This window comes from Otolemur garnettii, unplaced genomic scaffold (genome assembly GCF_000181295.1).
Source record: "Otolemur garnettii isolate 467f Iridium unplaced genomic scaffold, OtoGar3 scaffold00002, whole genome shotgun sequence".
Taxonomy (NCBI): Eukaryota; Metazoa; Chordata; class Mammalia; order Primates; family Galagidae; genus Otolemur; species Otolemur garnettii.
In genome coordinates this window covers 23,771,394-23,790,138 of record NW_003852397.1, presented here as the reverse complement: position 1 = coordinate 23,790,138, position 18,745 = coordinate 23,771,394, and the positions used below count along the sequence as shown (strand labels likewise).

At 38.3% G+C, this 18,745-nt stretch overlaps 1 protein-coding gene across 2 annotated transcripts in view; it reads right to left on the bottom strand.

The window, feature by feature from the left end:
- The window catches only part of LAMA2 (laminin subunit alpha 2), a 614,120-nt gene that overhangs the window by 253,011 nt on the left and 342,364 nt on the right, over positions 1-18,745 (bottom strand). For both annotated transcript variants that reach the window (XM_003781659.1, XM_003781660.1), the window contains exons 13-15: positions 14,044-14,145; positions 12,267-12,478; positions 2,893-3,004 (exon numbers count right to left, since the gene is read on the bottom strand). In XM_003781659.1, coding sequence (XP_003781707.1) covers positions 2,893-3,004; positions 12,267-12,478; positions 14,044-14,145 — 426 coding nt within the window. The remainder of the gene's footprint in view (positions 1-2,892; positions 3,005-12,266; positions 12,479-14,043; positions 14,146-18,745) is intronic.

The window sequence follows — 18,745 nt, the reverse complement described above, 5'->3', positions numbered from 1 at the left end:
CAGTTCTCCTCTTTGCTTATGAAGTTCCAGCCATCCTTGCCTTCTTTCAAATCCTTGCAGGGGCCCTATACTTCTTGACCTGCTCTTGGGACCACTCAGCTTATGTTACCACCTAGGAAAGCCTGTCTTGACAAAGCTTTATAAAGCAGACTCTGTGTCCTTCACATACCTACTCATTAATACTTCTAGCATGGCAAATTGTTCAGTCTCTTCATGGCATTTGTCACTTTTTATTTATATTTTCTTCTTGGCCTGTTGTCTAGCCTGTTACTAAATGCAAAGTCTTTGAGGGCAGAGATCATATCTCTACATTTACTACATTATCCTCCATGTTTAGGTTTATTTGGTCTCAAAATATGTTTTCACTGAATACATGTTAGTTACATGACAGTATGAGCACTTCTATGTAACAGTTAATATTATTCCTGTCTTATAGAGAAAGAATTGATTGTTGGTCTAAAACTCTTTTTTTTAGTATCCCATCTGACCTGTCTCATCTTTTAAGTGAAATGAATAATGATAATACTACAAATGTAAGAAAATACTTGCAAGATTAACTAGGGAGCCCTTTATAAGAAATCAAGTAGAAATTAGAAAAAAGATTCTAAATCAATACTGTGGCCCTAGAAGAAGTAAAAAGGAATGTCTCTAAAAGAGTCATTTCACCTATTTTTGGCTAGAGATTCTCAACAAGCTGGAATTAAGATACTAATGGGTCTTCAGATTTAACTCAGCTTTTATGGGATCCCAGGGTATTAGATGTTAACAATGCTGGAGTGACCTTACGAACTAAATGCAATAAAAAAGGAGATGAATTCGGGAAAGAAGAAAACTGGATAATGGTAAGTCCAGAAACAGGAAGTATAGATAATGGTAAGTCTAAAAACAGGAAGTATAGATAAAGAAAAGAGGAATTGTTAGAGAGTGGAAGAAATGAACAAGTCAGAGAGAAATTCACTGTCTTCTGATTCAATTTAATTCTCTCTGATTTCAAAGTAACTTTTGTTTATCAAACAAGTATTGTGTGAGAGATACAGGCAGCTTTTATGATCCCTCCTCTGCTTCTTTGCTCTCTTTTTCACACCTCATACTTCTCTCTTCCTATCTGTTGCATCACTGAGCAGCCATTTCCAGGTTTTTCCAATCTAGGATACTGCAAAAGACACCATTCTCCAGCGCAGGAGCTCATTCCTCTGGACCATTATTGCCCGTATGCTCTGTACCAAGGACTGCTCCCTCAATTGTATCGTGCTGTGAGCCGAGTTTTCATAGGTATTTGTTCTGTTTCCCTAAACAGATTGTCAGCTCCTTAAGGACAGGGATTATGTGATATGTACCGATTAACAATTTATATAGGTAAATTCATAGAATTTATCATATCTCTACAAAATTTATCAAACATATTTTTGAAGAAGAGAAGGAAGAGATGAAAAGCATAGCCGATTGAACAATTTCAGTATTCAGCTAATTTTACACCCAGAGGGCATTTGGGAACATGTATAAAAGATAATGCAGAGGACTGAGAATAACTAATGAAGAAATAAGTATCAAAGCAAGAGTAGAACTGAGGTATTTATTATTCTAACTGAATGAGGAACTTGAAAGTTCAAAGAGCCTGGTCTGGAATTAAAACTAGCAGGCTGTTAATAAAAAAATACGCTCCATCCAATACAACACGTATTTTATTTTTATTTATTTATTATTATTATTTTTGCAGTTTCTTTTATTTGGCTGGGGCTGGGTTTGAACCCACCACCTCCAGTATATGGGGCCGGCACCCTACTCCTTGAGCCACAGGTGCCTCCCTACAACATGTATTTTATACATAAAATCAAATTCAGTGAACATAGCTAATTTATACCACAATTATTTTTCTATTCTCTACATGAATTTTAGAAAAGTCAGTACTTCAGTGAATTATATTTAGTGTTATTTCTATGCAGGCAAATCTAAGTCCAGTTAAAGAAAATACATTTGTCAGAAATATGACTCTTTGCCCTGTGTATCTTGGGCAGCGTCCATTATTTTAAAGTACAAGAGAACTGACACAGCACTGCCTAGAGTATTTCTCTGAATGGCATAATGGGGTAGGGTTCTCAAGTGGAACATCTTGATACACTCAAATGATTCCTTAAAGGCACCATTTTAAAGAAATTAAGTTCCCTATTTGTCTGCAAGCCATGCCCCATCTCAGGGAAATGGTGTTACATTTTTTGACCAGGTTTCATGTAAAACCATTTTTCACATGACCTACAAGAAAACACATAGAAGTGAATAAAAACTTAGCTTAAGATGACACACTGGTGTCAAGTGAGAAACGTTAATCTTATCACACATCTGGGCTGTTGAGACAATAAATACCTGCAACGTTTGGTACTAACCAAATAGAAGACCTGTGCAGAATTTTCTAGATGAAGACTTTTTTTCCCCATGTATTATGCTCTTGACATGCTAAAGATTGTATTCTTTAGATGATTGTGATCTGATTGTATGCTTGGAAATGAAGTAGAAGAAAAATGAGATAGCTAGAATTTTAAAATGGGAGAAATTTTTAAGAAATAGTGCTAAGTTGTGGATAACCATGAACATGAAAATAAAGGGAACAGATTTTGAAATATTATTGTGCTATCATCCAGCACAAGATCAATGAACTGGGGAACTAACTCTTATTGAAACATCAGATGTTCGGTTATAGTAAGGCAAAGTCCCTCCGAAAGACACACAAATTCAAGATGACATTATGTGGTTAGTACACTGTTTGAGAGCCATTCAAGTTTCTTCTTGAAGTAATACGCTGTCATTTGTGTAAAAAACAACTTAACAAGAACAGCTTATTGAAGGTAACGTGCAGGGAATGTAGAAAGCACCCAGGTTCGATTCTTGCCAACTTACTTCACAAGAGGAACCCGCGTACCCTGGTGGACACTGACAAACTTCCACAGCTGATGCTACGCTTCCATCAGTAGGGTAAGATCCTGCGGATTCAAGGCTAACGGAGCTCAACCTGGGGCAGAGAGAAAAATGGTGGCCGGTTAGGGTCTCCTATAGCTGGAGGAACACAACAGCCATGATGCAAATAAGCAAATGATCTATGCTGAAAAAGAAGGCTCGGGAATATTCATAACTTGAAGCTCTGGTGATTTGTCATGCTAGGTAAAGTCTGCTCAGTTTAAAAGTGCTGAGAATCCCCTCTTTATTTATTATTTATTTATTTATTTATTTATTTTTTGGAGACAGAGTCTCAAGCTGTGGCCCTGGGTAGAGTGCTGTGGCATCACAGTTCACAGCAACCTCAAACTCTTGGGTTTAAGCGATTCTCTTGCCTCAGCCTCTCAAGTAGCTGGGACTACAGGTGCCTGCCACAACAATGCAGTTGTCATTGTTGTTTAGTTGGCTGGGGCCGGGTTTGAACCCACCAGGATTGGTGAATGTGGCTGGTGCCCTACTCACTGAGTTACGGGTGCCACAAGAATCATCACTTTACATGCTGAAAAGATAAAAGAATGTGCTTCCTCATTTCTTGGTTCTTGGCTATGTGTTGGATTTCCATTTTTTGGAGATGGATGGACAGTTTAAAATCACAGAGTTGAAAGGATTTGTTTAAAACAGGAAACATTCTGCTTTATTTATTTTAACATTTAAACTAGAAAAGCAGACGGAGACAATATTCAATCTCGGCTTTTAAATTGAAAAGGAATATATGGAAGCAATTCGGGTTCCTTTCTGCCAGAGATAAAACCTGTGCGTTGGTACCAGAGAGAAGTGACATGTGCTCCAAGGCTCAGTTGAATTAGTTAGAACTGTGTCCTTCATTTGTTTTGAACTGAAATTAAATGCATCGTTCGCTGTGTCTATCAGGTTTTATTGGTCGTTCTGTACAGTCTGGTAATGTTCGCGGAGTGACTTGGCATTCATTGCTCATCATTGTAGAGAAAAGCTAGTTTGGACAAATTGAAATCTGAAAAACAAGCTGTCACATAAAATAAACAAATCCTCTGTCCATACTGTATGTGCCATACAGGACCTGCACAGTCGTCCCCTTCCTTTACATGTATTCACAACGTACAGACATGTTATTGGTTTCTTCCTGAATTTTTTCATTATTTTATAAAAGAAAATTTTAAAACTTTAATAGCCAAGTCCAGACTTTCAGGAGCTCAGTACGCTAGGATTCATATCCTATCTCTGATATTTACCAGCCTTGTGAAAAAATTATTCATTCTCTCCAGGCCTCAATTTCCTCATCTGTACATAGAGAGATATATAAGAGTGTATACATCCTGAGCTTGATGAAATAATTACATTTTAAAATGACTATAAAGTTCTTAATATAAGTAACACATCATAGATGATTATTAAACGTTAGGCATTTTATGAACATATTTTCATTGTTGAAACAGAATAAAAAGGACGCACTGAGTAGTACCAGAAATTCTATTGTACTATTTGTATCCCCAAATCACTTTAAAGTAATGAAAATAAATTTTAAATAAACTCTAAGAGCGCACAATGAGATGACTGCTCTGGACTCATAATAAAAATGTCTGTTTTTAAAAACGATCCATACACCTTGATAACACACTAGACGGTGTTCTTTAACTCTAAGAAAGGTTCTCCTGACTCTTGCTCAGGCCTGTGTTTTGAGTTTCTTTCTCAGGAGGAATGGTAGGTTTTATTGATCGGTGATTCACACTTACCAAAGGGCTTGCCAGATTCAAGAGTCTATGCTGTAATCAAGCCTGAAAGCAAAGCTCAAGGGCTTATTACAAGGTTTAAATATATCTTCCAAAGTGACAACTTTTGCCCAAGCTGTGAGCTTTTCAGCAACAAGTTTCTAAAGATGTTATTGCTTTTATCCCTCACTTTGCTAATTCTAGACACTTGCCAGTCCTTTGGAATATGTACGGATTCGTATATAATCAAGAGGCAGAAAAGGAAAGTAACCTTGAAATCTCCCAAATTAGGCATTTGGATAGAATCAACCTAGCTGCTTGGGTGCTAGCTGGCACCCTCTAAATACAAGCAAATTATCTTAACTGCAGACAACCTCAACCAACACTATTTCTTGAATGTTATCTTCTCTAGGACACGACAACTCGGTACAAGGTGGTCCTAGATCAGTAGGCATTAAAAAAAAATCACTGTGTCCTTGTGTTTAGGTTACATGTGTCACCTGAAATCACTGAATGTTTCATTTTGTTTTTTTCCACTTAATCAAATAAAGTTTGATATGAAAAGGTCCAGTACCACAAACATATCTTTTTTATTTTATTACTTGTGGTAACTCACACCACCTAAAGTGAACCATGTTACACTGTACAATTCTGTATCTATTAGTATCTTCATAATGTTGTACGCCAACTACCTCTATAGAGTTCCAAGACATTTTCAGAAACTTCAAAGAAAACCTTAAACCCATAGAGTGGTCTCTTGTCTCCCAGCCACTGGCAACTACCAACTTGCCACTCTGGAAATAGTTTTCATATTAATGGAATCATATAATATGTGATTTGGCACCAGGTTTCCTCACTTAGCAAAGTATTCTTAGGGTCTACGCTCATCTCCCTGTAGCATGTATCAGTATTTCATTCATTTTAATAACTAAGTAACGTTCCACTGCATCTATCTACCACACTTTTGTTTACATATTCATCTGATAGACATTGGGATTTTTCCACCCAAGTGGCTATCAGAAATAATGCTGCTCTGAATATGCATGAACACGTATTTTTTTTAATACCTATTTTCAGTGCTTTTGGCTCTATGTTGAAGAGTCGAATTTCTGGACCTGGCAAGTCTTTTTAACACAGCAGGTTTTGGAAGAGCTTAAACTAAAGATAGTACTTAAGTTATCATGAGTGTATGAGCCTCTCCTTGAGAACAGAAATCCTGTCAACATCTACATACACAGTGTGACTGTCTCAGTATATGCTTAAGACGATTTAGTTGGATGAGTGAACAAATGGATGGATGGATGGATGAGCGGATGGGTAGATAAATGCATGAATGATTAAGCACATACATAAACAAATGAATAAACGAATGTTACTAACGATGACTAACATACCCATGATAAATGATATAATAAGGCCCACCAGCCACGGTCCAGATGATTAAACTCAGATAAGTAAAAGACAAATGACTTGTTTGATGTGACACAGAAAATAAATGGGAAAATGTTAGTGTTAGAGCTTGAGACTAGGACCAGAACTTACCTGAATGGACTGTGACATGTAACTACCTAGAATCAAGGCACTCACACATGATAAATCCACAATTCTGATCATTTTAATTTCAGTATTGGATGACTTCATGGTCGATATACTAGTTGATTATCATATAACGGATTGTCAAAATTTACTACACAGCAGATTGGTCAACTATAGATATAATCCCAGAATTTCCGATATTAAATTGATACGCAACACTTAAACTATTGGAGGTTTAGAATATTATGGAAGAATGAGAAGTGGATTTCTTTAAGGAACAATAGGAAAAATAAAGGCAGAAAGACAAAAATACTTTCAGTGAAGAGCCAAATTTCATTTTTCTTTTGAAGAACAGATGCTCCTCTCCTCACTCTGTCTACCCATTTTGATCTATGAGGAATTTCAATTCTCAAACATCTTTCCCAGTAATATTCCACATTAGCATTCACTGAGCAATCCCAATGTTCATTAGCTTCTGCTATTTGTTAAATGGGATTTTAATGCGTTTAACAGTTTTTAGTGTTATTCATGAAGACGGCTGCAGTGGTTTTTTTTTTTTTTTTCCTTCAATTTGGTCATTTTCTCTCCTTCACAGCAGGCTGCATTTGTTTAAATACATAATGTTGGCAGTGAAAAAATACTAAATTTTAGAGATGCATGAACTATCAAAGATTGTCACCTAAGTCAAGGCTTTGGCTGAGTAGTCTCATTATTATGGCTTGAAAGTACAGACTGGATGATGGATGAAAAGAATAGATACGATCATATAAGCGACTATGGAAAATATTGGAATCATATCAGAAACATTGTCCCAGTAGCTGCCTTAAAGGTTTTTCTCAATATATTTATTTATTACATTTCCCACCACAGTACACTAAAACAACACCCACAAAACATTATATTCCAAAATAACAGTATGCTTTTGATCTTAAAACTCTTTTAAAGGATTCTTGTAATCTATCTTTTAGTAGTATTGAAAAATTCTATGCCATTCCACTTAAAAGGATATTACTTTGGGTTAGTTGCCATAAATGAATATTTTATTGCTATTCAACTATTTTGTTCTGTTTTATTTTTGTCAAGACATAAGGTAATTACTCAAAATTTCCTCTGGTCTCTGTCTTATGAACATTCTACAAAATACTACACAATTAGAGAAGCTGGATAATTTGTGCTCCATTCCTAAGTAAGCAACAGAATCATTCCATGGCCCAATCAATGCCTGAGTGGGCCACCTGGAAAAAAAAAAAAAAAAGCAAGACATTTTCTCCAAATATTTTCCATCTCTCATCAACTAAGAAAAATGGTGGACAGAAAACGACATTGTTGCAGCCACTTATTAAAAATATATCGAATACTAACACAAGACGCATCTCTCCTTCTGGGTCCTCCAGGGTGCATGGTGCACATTCCAAGGCACTGTTCAGTATATTATCATAAATGCACAGAACATGTCTGCCTTTCCGACTGTACTATGCCTTCTTTGAATCCAATGATCATTTCTAAATCTCTTTACACTTGTTACTTAGCCTAACACTACCACATGTTAATAATTACTACTGAGTATCTACTATTGTCTGTGCACTGTAATGGGGACTTGAAACATTTCATGTAAGCTTCAGCGAATGCCATGTAGTAATCACATGTTTACACACATTTGCAAACGAAGCACCTGAGGCTTAGAGAAGTGAAGCACCTTGTCCAACACAGTTCAGTTGGCAAATGCTGCAGAGTGTGACTCTGAAAGCAACGTGATTTAAACCCAAGTGTGACTTCCAAACCAGTGACCTCCTCGGTGGCCTGCATTGCCTCCCAACATAGGCTAGATGCTATGTCTGGTCTTTTATGTATCTTACTTTCTTAATCGTCAATCTTGAGAATTAGATGGATTTTTTGCTATTTTACAGAAGAGGAACTGAGCTTTAGAGAGACACATGGAAGGTGCTCAGTAACTGTTTGCAGACTGAATGAATCCACTATCTACAGAATAGCACTGGGAGGTGGTCAAAGGGCAATGGGGAGGAGACTTGGATGGGTTGACTTCCTGGCCACATCTCTTATCAACAGCCTAATGCTAAGAGAGCTGCATAAATCCTTTTAAGTCCATTGGTCCTTATCAGTATAATATCTTCAAAATGTAATTACCTGAATCATACTTTCAAAAGGCAGAAGCATATTATATACCTGTCAATACTTATTTACAGTGACTTTTCTATATTATGTATTAAGTATATTCAGTATAATCTTTTTTGAAACAAAATTCCCAAATTTCCTTATAAAGTCACATGAAAAAAATCTTGCCTTGAATAGATTCTGTATTTATTTTCAAGCAATAAAGACCCATCACAATGAAGTCATGATGGGTTTGGTTATTCTGCGGTAACAATTTCAAAATCTCAGTGACTGATTTGAAAACAAAAGTTTCCATGAAATTCAAAGTTTACATGAGTAAACACCCTAGTTTGCTCATGTAAACTTTCTTACAGGCCTGGGTTCAGGACATCTGACCTCCATGTGCTGTCAGTATTCCAGGCTGTTTTGACCTTTTGGTTGCTCAGTAAGCTCCAAAGAGTCTCCCTCTGGCTAGTCAATGTTTTTCCCAGGAAAAAGCAGACATCACTTCTCCCATATGACTCTGGCCCATCCAAAGTGAAGGAGCTAAGGAAATTTCACCCCAAAAGGTGACTCCTTGGTATAAAGAATATTTTGAATTAATGGCCATTCGTGATCAGAAAGCACTGGGAGAGGCTTGACTCTAACCTGATTGGGGATCAAGGAGGCTGCTGACTTCCTTTTCTGAATGCTAGCAGACCTGGCCCAAAACATTTTAAACACAATCCCTGTCTCTCACATTAATTTATAAGGCAATCTGGTTCCTTCCATCTAGACATCCCTCTAGCAGCCACTTACTGCACCTATGCGTTCCACATTCTCCTCCCTCCCTTCTAAAAGGCATTTATAAAGGTCTCTGACCATGACTGAGACTTTGGGCAATCATTTTTGTGTTTCCCCCTCCATGTGCATGGTATTTGGAAATTAACCTTTCTCTTATTAATCTACCGTAATTGTGAGTTGAACTTTCAGTGAACCAACTAAGGGAAAAGGGTGGGTTTCGCTGTGATCCCTACAAAGTCATATGACCACACCTACCTTTGAGGGATAGACACCTGCACTATCCCCTGTGAGAAAGACTGGAAATCTGGTGAACTGTATGACTGTACCGTAGCAGGAAAGGCAAGGATATTTGGGCTAGAGTTCTATACCGAACAGGTGCGTAAGAAAAGCCTTGTTTGAGTTAAAGACCAAGATTGCCAGTAAATCCAAGGTGTGGAGAATTTAAAGGAGAAATATATGTAGTTAGGCTGATTTCCCTTCCAGTCTTAAGAGAAGAATTAAAAGTTTTCTATTTTTATCTTCATCTTCCTAGTGAGAACAACAAAAAGGAAATCATTTAATAATATTGAGTGAGTCTCTGAGCACTCTGGAAAAGAATGACAATAAGAACTGGCACAACTGGGTGGCACCCATAGCTCAGGGGCTAGGCCACCTACCACATACACCCAGGCTGGCATGATCCAACCCAGCCCGGGCCTGCTAAACAACAATGACAGCACATAATGCACAGCTGCAACAAAAAGATAGCCGGGCATTGTGGTGGACGCCTATAATCCCAGCTACTTGGGAGGCTGAGGCAAGAGAATTGCTTAAGCCCAAGAGTTTAAGGTTGCTGTGAGCTGTGCCACCCTGGTACTCTACTGAGGGCAACATAGTGAAACTCCGTCTCAAAATGAAAGAAAGAAAGGAAAAAAGAAAAGGAAAGAAGGGAGGGAGGGAGGGAAGAAAGAGAAAGAACTGGCACAACTGTGGAAATATCAGTATGTGCCTTATTCTAGGGGCCTCCAAATCTTAACGGTCCTTGGAGAAAGTGCAATCCCTCTGGGCGAGGTAGGTAAGATAGAAACCCCTCATCTGTGTGTGCTGATTTGCCATTTAGCAAACTGCTTTGGCAATCCTCTAATCCTGTTTTCACAGTGACCTTTTGAAGTTGGCAGGGCAATTGTCTTCTGTATTTTACAGATGAAGTGAATGACGTCCAAAGAGGTCAGAGCCGTACTTATGTTCACAACTACAAACCAGCTGAGTTGAAAACAAAAGTCAAAACCTTTGACCTGCAGTCCAGTTCTCCTTCCACTGCACAATTCCATCCACTCACATGACTGGAGGAACCGAAGCCCATTTGCTGGGAAAACTACCACAGAAGTAAATCCACTGTAAGTAAGTCTAAACACGAATTTCTGTGGACCTTCAATTTACTTCTGCTTGCACACAAACAGTACACTGGGTTGGAAGCCCACTGTGCAAGACAAGTTGAAATCAATTAAAGTGGCGTTTCACAAATATGGCTCAATCTACTGGTAGGTCAGAGATAAATAAAATATAACCACTGACTCAGGATTCGTGCCGACCTTCAGCTTACAAGAAGTGAGTAGGAGCTTCAAACCTGGCACTGGCTTTAACTTCATGAACTGCAGAGCTTTAGGTAATGGAGGTGACAGAAAGCAGCCACCGACTTGGATTAGTCCCTGTGTCAGTTCACATAGCCACGCTCTGTGAATGCACCACCGATGCCTGGGCAAATCTCAGAAGGCTTCAGATGAAACCACTGATTTTAAGATGGGTAGATGCTGAAACTGTCTGACATAAATCAGGGGGAAATGTCTTTGGATTAACTAGCTTGAGAAGCAAGGGTGACAGAAATAAATAAGCCCGCTAGCCACTCCTTTGTCAATTTGGTTGTCATTCATTTTGAAAGCTAGAGGACTCATGTCTCTGTACTGTTTAAACATCATGATAATCTCTCTTGACTAAATGGGAAAAACATAATTAATTCCTAAGTGCCGCTTCTCATCTTCATGCCATTTTAACCCAGCTTCCAGCAGAACTGCCTATGCAAAAGAGGTGCATTGTTTGGCAACGGTTCTGTTTATGAATTTGCAGTTCTCTCCTTTGGGAAATGGTAATGATGATTATACTTAGTTGAAATATTGCCAGTGAACAACAAACTAGGCAGCACAAGCAAATGATACCGGGGTGGTGGTATCAGCAATAAAAATGCAATTTTGGAGACAGTGCTTTGATCGAGGATATGCCAAGGTGTCAGATTGGGGTCACATTTGATCATCTAACTTAATCTGATGTAGAAAGAAGTTCCCATGACATGTTGTGTTGTTTATTGTTAGAATAGAAAAGGAGAAAGGTAAAGAGCTCATTCCGACAGAGCTGAAGTTAAAATTTTGTCGGACGAAAATGTCATTGTTTTAAAAATGGAATATGGAGCGGCCTCCAGGCAGATACGGGCCTGTTTTGTTTACATCAGGGAGTCCGCTCTTTAAAAGGGAAAAAGATCCAGCAGGAACTGAAAGTGCTTTCCTAATCATCAAGTATCATTTTCATAAGGGTCCTGGAAACCAGACATTAGTATCCCTACTTTACACCTGAAAAGAAGGTTCCACAAGACACAATCACTAGCCAGAGGTCACAGGTACGGTAGGCAGTGGAGTTCACTCAATGTCGTCTCAGTTCAGTTCCAAAGCTCATACTCTTTCCTTTATACACGTGGTCATCATAGTCTCACAGTGCTTTATAGTGAGGCGTGCGGTTATTAAAACGAAGAGGCTTCTTATTACAAACCATATACTGTTATCAGAAACTAGTTCAAAAATGAAAGAAAATATTTCACAAACCACTTTCCAAACATGGGTACTCCAGAATTATGTCTCATGAACTTCCCACTGTCTGAATTATCATAAAGGCGTCTTTGTTTTCAAGCACAGCATTTCTTAATACAGAAATAATGACTTATCATATGGTTTGGTAGAATTGCCAAGGAATTGTCATTAATAATAAAAATCAAGACAAATTTATTCTAGGTATTTAAAATTGTAAAGTCTTAACAGGAACACCTTTCAGAAAACTAGGGTTCCGTTCTTAACCTAGGGACCTTAACATTTACTCTTGCAATGCTGTGAACGCTGGAGGTGCAGTTCCTGATGTTACCTGAAGATGGCATCCATCCCAAAGCTGTATGTGATCTGTAGGAGGACTCTCTCCAACTTTGCCAGCACTGTCATAAATTCTTTTCTACTGACTGGAAAATTTGTGCCATGTATGGTGAATGATTCTTCTTTAAGTAACAAGACATTAACGTGTTCTTCAGATGGTTGCAGATACACCTCATCGTGGGCTGTGCTGATTCTCAAGTCATTTCCCTAAAGGGAAAATAGAAAGTCTGAAAGGGTAGAACTGAAAAGAGGGTATCAGAGAGTGAAATGTGCCTGTGTTTGGATTCTCCAACACGTGCATTACCTACAGGAGGTTTTTAATTTCAGTTTGACTTTCCCTGTCATTCAACATATTTCTGGTGTACACAAAGGGAACACAATGCAATTTTAGTATTAGTTTTAGCTAGATGCATCGCAATGTATACGATTCTCGGGTGTGCAAGACATTATTTCCCCCATACTCTAAGGTAATAGATACTTGGCAACTCATAAACACATATGTGATGACAAACTTATATTTTTACATGAGTGCAAAAAATTATATGTATTTCAAATATATTACTTTGTGATGGATGTATGTTGTGTAGAACAATAGGTAAAGAAACCATATAGCAGATTATTGGGCTATATTATTTTAAGGACTTTTATATATGGGGGAAAAACAAACAATAAAAAATACCACAGTCTAATGTTCCCGTTTTCCAACAGGAAAATGACATCATAATAAGGAATATATCACCTGCCCTATGATCATTAGGTTAAGTCTTCTAATCTTAGTTCACTCGATAACATACAACTTATCAACATTTTGCATTTAGAGAACCTCTTTTATCTCTAAGGAATTCCAAGGTATACATCTATTTGTTTAGTTCTTACAGACTTATTGTACTTATGTATACACACACACACAGTATATACTGTGTCTGCATATGTATAAATATATTTATATGCATATAAATGTAGAATCCACACTACTTTATCTAATACTGAAAAGTAATACTCATTTGAAGAAAAGAATTTTGTCTTTGATTCCAATCCATAAAGGTTCAAGACAATCACAGTAGAACCCAGTGTTAAATCAACATGTACTCATTAGGAATCATGAGCATGGGCATGCCTTTGAGTATCTTTGAATGTGGGGGGAGGGTGGCCATTACTAGAAAGAAAGGATATGAGAAGGGAGGGGGAGAAGGCCTCTACAATAACGTTAGGCTTCAAGTGTTTGGGGATGGTCCTTGGTCCTCCAAATCCTGAAAGTAGTTTCTCCTCTCTTTCCTACCTAATTATGATTTTGCAGTCAAGACTTCACTACAGCGAAATAAACAGGTTTCCTTTCCCAGTTAATTCTGCCTAATGTAAATAAGGAAGTAAATAATTAAATTTACTTGGAAACACTGGCAGATAGAAAAAATGCAACTACATAAATTACCCAAACACTTTCATGGTACTCACATTCTTGGAAACATGGTCATTGTATTCAATTAAACATTTTTATGGTATTCACATTCTTGGAAAACAGCCATTATGGTTGAAGTTTAAGTCTAGTCTAAAGGTCTTTTTTATCCTTGGAATCTAGTGAGTATACATCGTCTTCTATATACATGCATGTCAGCGTGAAATATATCAGTGGCATAAAAAAACCTCCTAAGTTAATACTTTTCTTTAGTATGATGTAAATTCATGTGGAACCAGGCAGGTGAAAAATGGACCTGGTAACCTCAGGAACATAACGGTAACATAATTGAACATGGATGATGCTCTCAGTACCTCACCTCTAAAATAATCATCAGCTGCAGAACATGTTCTGGATCTTCTTCTTCTTCTTCGAGTTCATAGGATATGGTAAATGTCAGTTGTCCTCCAACTGCTGGGAGCTACAAGAGAGAAAATGCAAAATAATTACCTGATGAGAGATGGGCTATTGAATCACCTTTTACCTATTATTTAAAAATAATGTTATTCTTCTAGAAGGAAGTATTTGGAAGAAGCAGAAATCACTGGAGTGCAGCGTGGGAATGACAGACATTTCTTTAGGAATGACCTTTATCTGAATCTTACCCATCAATTGCAAGCCCAACATACATATAAATTCATGTGTCAGTTTCCTGAGTATTGCAGACCTGCTGAAAGAGGCCAAGTTCTGTGAAACCAAACACAGACCCCACTGTCACCCTTTCACTCCAGAGTTTGAGCTGTACACATCAAAAACAGAGGATGATCTTTATTAAAATTGGGAGATTTCTACCCAACCCTCAGGGTCATTCAGTGTCTGTGAGTGCAACAAAGACATCCTTCCACGTGGGAGATATTTTACATAGCTCATAAGCTAAGCTGAGCAATGTTGTGGGTCAGAGAAAAATAAAAGGTTAGCAGTAAATTTTATATTAAAATGCAATCCAAACTGCCAGAGAGGGTATACTTTCCCCCACGCAATCAAATAAGCTTAGCTTGAATAAACGTTATCCCGCTTTCATTAAGCAAACTTCTTTCCTTTTAACACATGTGCCAAGCCCCATACAATATAGGCTTGAGATTTACATTTTCTGACATTGACAGTCACCTTGTAAAAATTTTTTTAAGAACATGGGAAAGCAAGATCATTTATAGGACAGGAATCAAAATGGAAGTGCTGAGTGACAGTTAATGCAAATGTTGCAGTGCTGTTTTAAAAATTCCACCCCAGCACTGTAAATAAAGACGGTCACAAAACAAAGCTGGTGATTTGTATTCTGCTGCTGGCTCTGTGCTGACATGCCGGGATCCCAGCTTTGCAGGGGTTGGCTGTCTGTGGCCTTTCACAGCAGACCCTGACCAGAAAGCAATTCCTGGCAGTGTGCTGGATAGAGGAGGAGGAACCCCAAATCCACGCAGAGTTGTTCCAGGGGGAATGGCACAGAGCTGTCCGTGGCTGATTAAACGGGATTTTAAATTGCAACTCCCGATGTCTTTGAAGAGCTCATTACGCGGTGCTCTATAAGAAACTAAAATTCTGAAAACTTCTATTCCCCTGCTTGACTGAGAAATGGCCCAACTTTAATGTCTTTTCATATATAGAATAATAAATATCTGCCTGGACTATAGCACATGGCATTATTGTGAGTAATGAGGGGTGAACCTATGTAAAAGATTCTGGGTTCTATTAAAATAAGCATTCACAATTTCACATAGCATGCTTGCTCCAATCAGCTGCACATTTTCTCAGTAATAAGAACCTAGAAAGGTAGTAGAAAAAAAAAAAAAACGCTTTATATATCTCCAAGAGAACCGCAGCATTTAGAAGTTTCAAAATTAATGTAATTATTCCATAGAAGGGAGAGATTAAGTTTGAGAAGTACACTGGCGGATAGCTCTATAACGTTCCAAAACTGTTGGGCTTCCAAATATGTTTTGATTATTTAAAATTTGGATTATATCTTATTATTTTTCTTGAAACAAGAAAAACATAAACTTAAATTAATTTATGAAATTATTGTATATACCCCAATAAAAGAAATTTTGAATTAAGGGCCATTTCTAATTTTGTCAATAAGAAGAGTCAAAGTGTGTGTCATTTGAAGGTCCCAGTTTTTAAGATTATCGATGAAGAATATTTGGTCTGCTAAGGTAGTTTTCATACCTATTTATAATAGTTATAAAGTCATATAATACATAAAATAATGTGAGAGAAGAATCAGAGATGGGAAAGGAGGAAAAAGGAACAAATATACAGAAAATAGAAAGGGGCCTAATGTAGGTCAGTGATGGTATAAAATAGGAACTAAGGGGTAGAAATAAACCCCCCGATTCTGCTGAGAGCCAATAGTAGTCATAGTAATGAAAAATTGTGTTAACTCCTATTTCCCAAAACAATTTTGCCCCAAATTCTTTCATATATCTTTGATATCTGTGCTTTGGAATTATTATTACGTTGTTTGAATCACCTAAACATTTTCATGAGTGCACTATTTTACCTTCCCCCAAGTTGTGTGAAAAACAGACCATTTCAAATACAATGCGCGATGCTGTTACCAGAAGTTTCTCCCCAAGCCACAAACACCCATTTGCACAATATTGAAAGCACGGTCTTCTTCATTTACCCTAAAGGTCTATATTTATGATCAGACCTGAATAACTACTTAGTCAACTACTTATTGAAGTAAGTTTTAAAAGGATTGCTTAAGATCTCATCTGGTAATTTAGACGTTGAACCCCTAGGAATAATAACCTATTGTTGTGAAATTCCTTTGTTTCTATTTTTCCTTCAACTCCATAAAGTAATCTGTTCAATTAAAGCCTTAAAATTAAGCTTTTCCGAGCGTTGTTTCCAGTTAATGTATCTTCCCCAAAGAGTACACACCACTGGACGAGAGACTTTATAACAAGTCCATTACAAGACAGCACTTTGTGTTCTGAGGACTATTTTTAGGGAAAAACTTTGAGAATTTTCAGTTCACAAGTTGTCCGTTCCTATAGGTTTTGATGGAGAATTCTGCCCCTTCTCCATCCATCTGAGCCTCCACATTCCAGCTGCCAAATTTGCTGGGATCCTCCCTGGCCTCGCTCTGCACAGTTACTAAAGGGCATATGCTGAGTTTCATTCCTAATCTTTCTGTGACATATGATAGTCTTACGATTCTTGATTCCCTTGTCTTCTGGTACGATAAGCCTTCCTCATACTCCTTTTCCTGCCCTGGTTGTACCTCCATCTCATTTATAGTTTGTTTTGTTTTTGTTTTGCAGTTTTTGGCCGGGGCTGGGTTTGAACCCCCCACCTCCAGCATATGAGGCTGGCGCCCTACTCCTCTGAGCCATGGGTGCCGCCCCCTCATTTATAGTTTTTTTACATTCCTTTCTTGTCCTACACTTAGTGATGGGTTTCTCTAAGTGGCTTTCTCATTCTCTTTTGGTTATCATTCCATCTGGATTCCCCACTCACAGCCTGAACATTTATTTTATTGGTTTATTTACTAATTTATTTATTTAGACTAGAGTCTCATTCCATTGCCCAGGCTAGAGTGTCATGGTGTCAGCCTACCTCATAGCAAACTCACGTATCTGGGATTAGGTCTCACTTTTATTCAGGCTGGTCTCTAACTCCTGAGCTCAAGCAATCCTCCCGCCCCTGCTTCCCAGAGTGCTGGATTACACGTGTCAGCTACCACACCTGGCTGGCTTAAATATTTATAGTTGGTTCCTCCACCTGTATCATCCTGCCTGTGCTGCGTCTCTGCATACAGATTTAATTTGCTCAGGCCACCACGACAAGGGGCCAAAGACTGAGGGCCCATCAATAGAAATTTATCTTCTCACAGTGCGGGAAGGGGCCATGATGGGGGTGATGGCAGAGCTGGCTGTTTGGAGCCTCTCTCCTCACTCACTGTTGGCTGACTCTCTCTGAGTGTGTCTGTGCTCTGTGGGCCTCTCCTTAGCAGTATACCCATTGTATTGGATCAGGACCCACCCTAATGGCTTCATTTTAACTTAAATGCCTCTTTAAAGATCCTATTTCTGAATATAGTCATTTTCTGAGGTACTAGAGATTAGGACTTCAACATACGACTTTTGAGGGGAATGCATCTCAGACACTCAACATACTTAAAGTGAATCTCCCTAACCAGATTTTTCCAGAAACTACATTTGATCATTTTTTCCAGTTGATTGCTTGATTCAAGCTATATGTGATATTTCTCTACTTTAAATTAGAAGCCTATGTACAACATATTATTTTTTTAACTGATTATTTATTTCTTTTCTTTTTCTTTTTTTAGAGACAGAGTCTCACTTTATCACCTTCAGTAGAGTGCTGTGACATCACAGCAACTTCCAGCTCCGGAGCTGAGGTGATTCTCTTGCCTCAGTCTCCCAAGTAGCTGGGACTACAGGTGCCTGCCACAACGCCCAGCTATTTTTTGTTGCAGTTTGGCCAGAGCCAGGTTCGATCCTGCCATCCTTGGTATATGGGGCCAGTGCCCTACAAACTGAGCCACAGGTGCCACCCCCCAGTTATTTATTTATTTCTGATCAGTCCCTCAACCCCTTCTCTTGAAGCACTTCTTGGTTAATTTTCCAATGCCATTGTCCTTCACACTTGGTAGGCCTCATCATACTTCAGAATTCATCTCCCTGACTTTAGTCTTCTTATTGGAGAAAGTTTCGACTAGTACTTCTATTGCTGCACCTGCCTAATGAAGACTCTTCGGTGGCTCTGGGATCCAACACGCCACTCGAGTTTCTGTGTAATGTCAATACCCTCAAAGACCTGGGGGTGCCCCAGAGTGCTCCAGCGAATGCACAAAGGCACGGTGGGCTATGGTAAATGTTTGAAGGAAACACAACTAGACCACGTATCTGTCGGACACTGCGCAAATGACTAGCTTCAAGTAGCTCACAATTTTACCATTAGACAATGCTAAGTTCCTTTTAAAAATGTTCTCAAATTTTTGAGGCTTGTTTTTTGACTTGCCCTTTTGGTCATGTCAGTCATGTTTTGTTAAG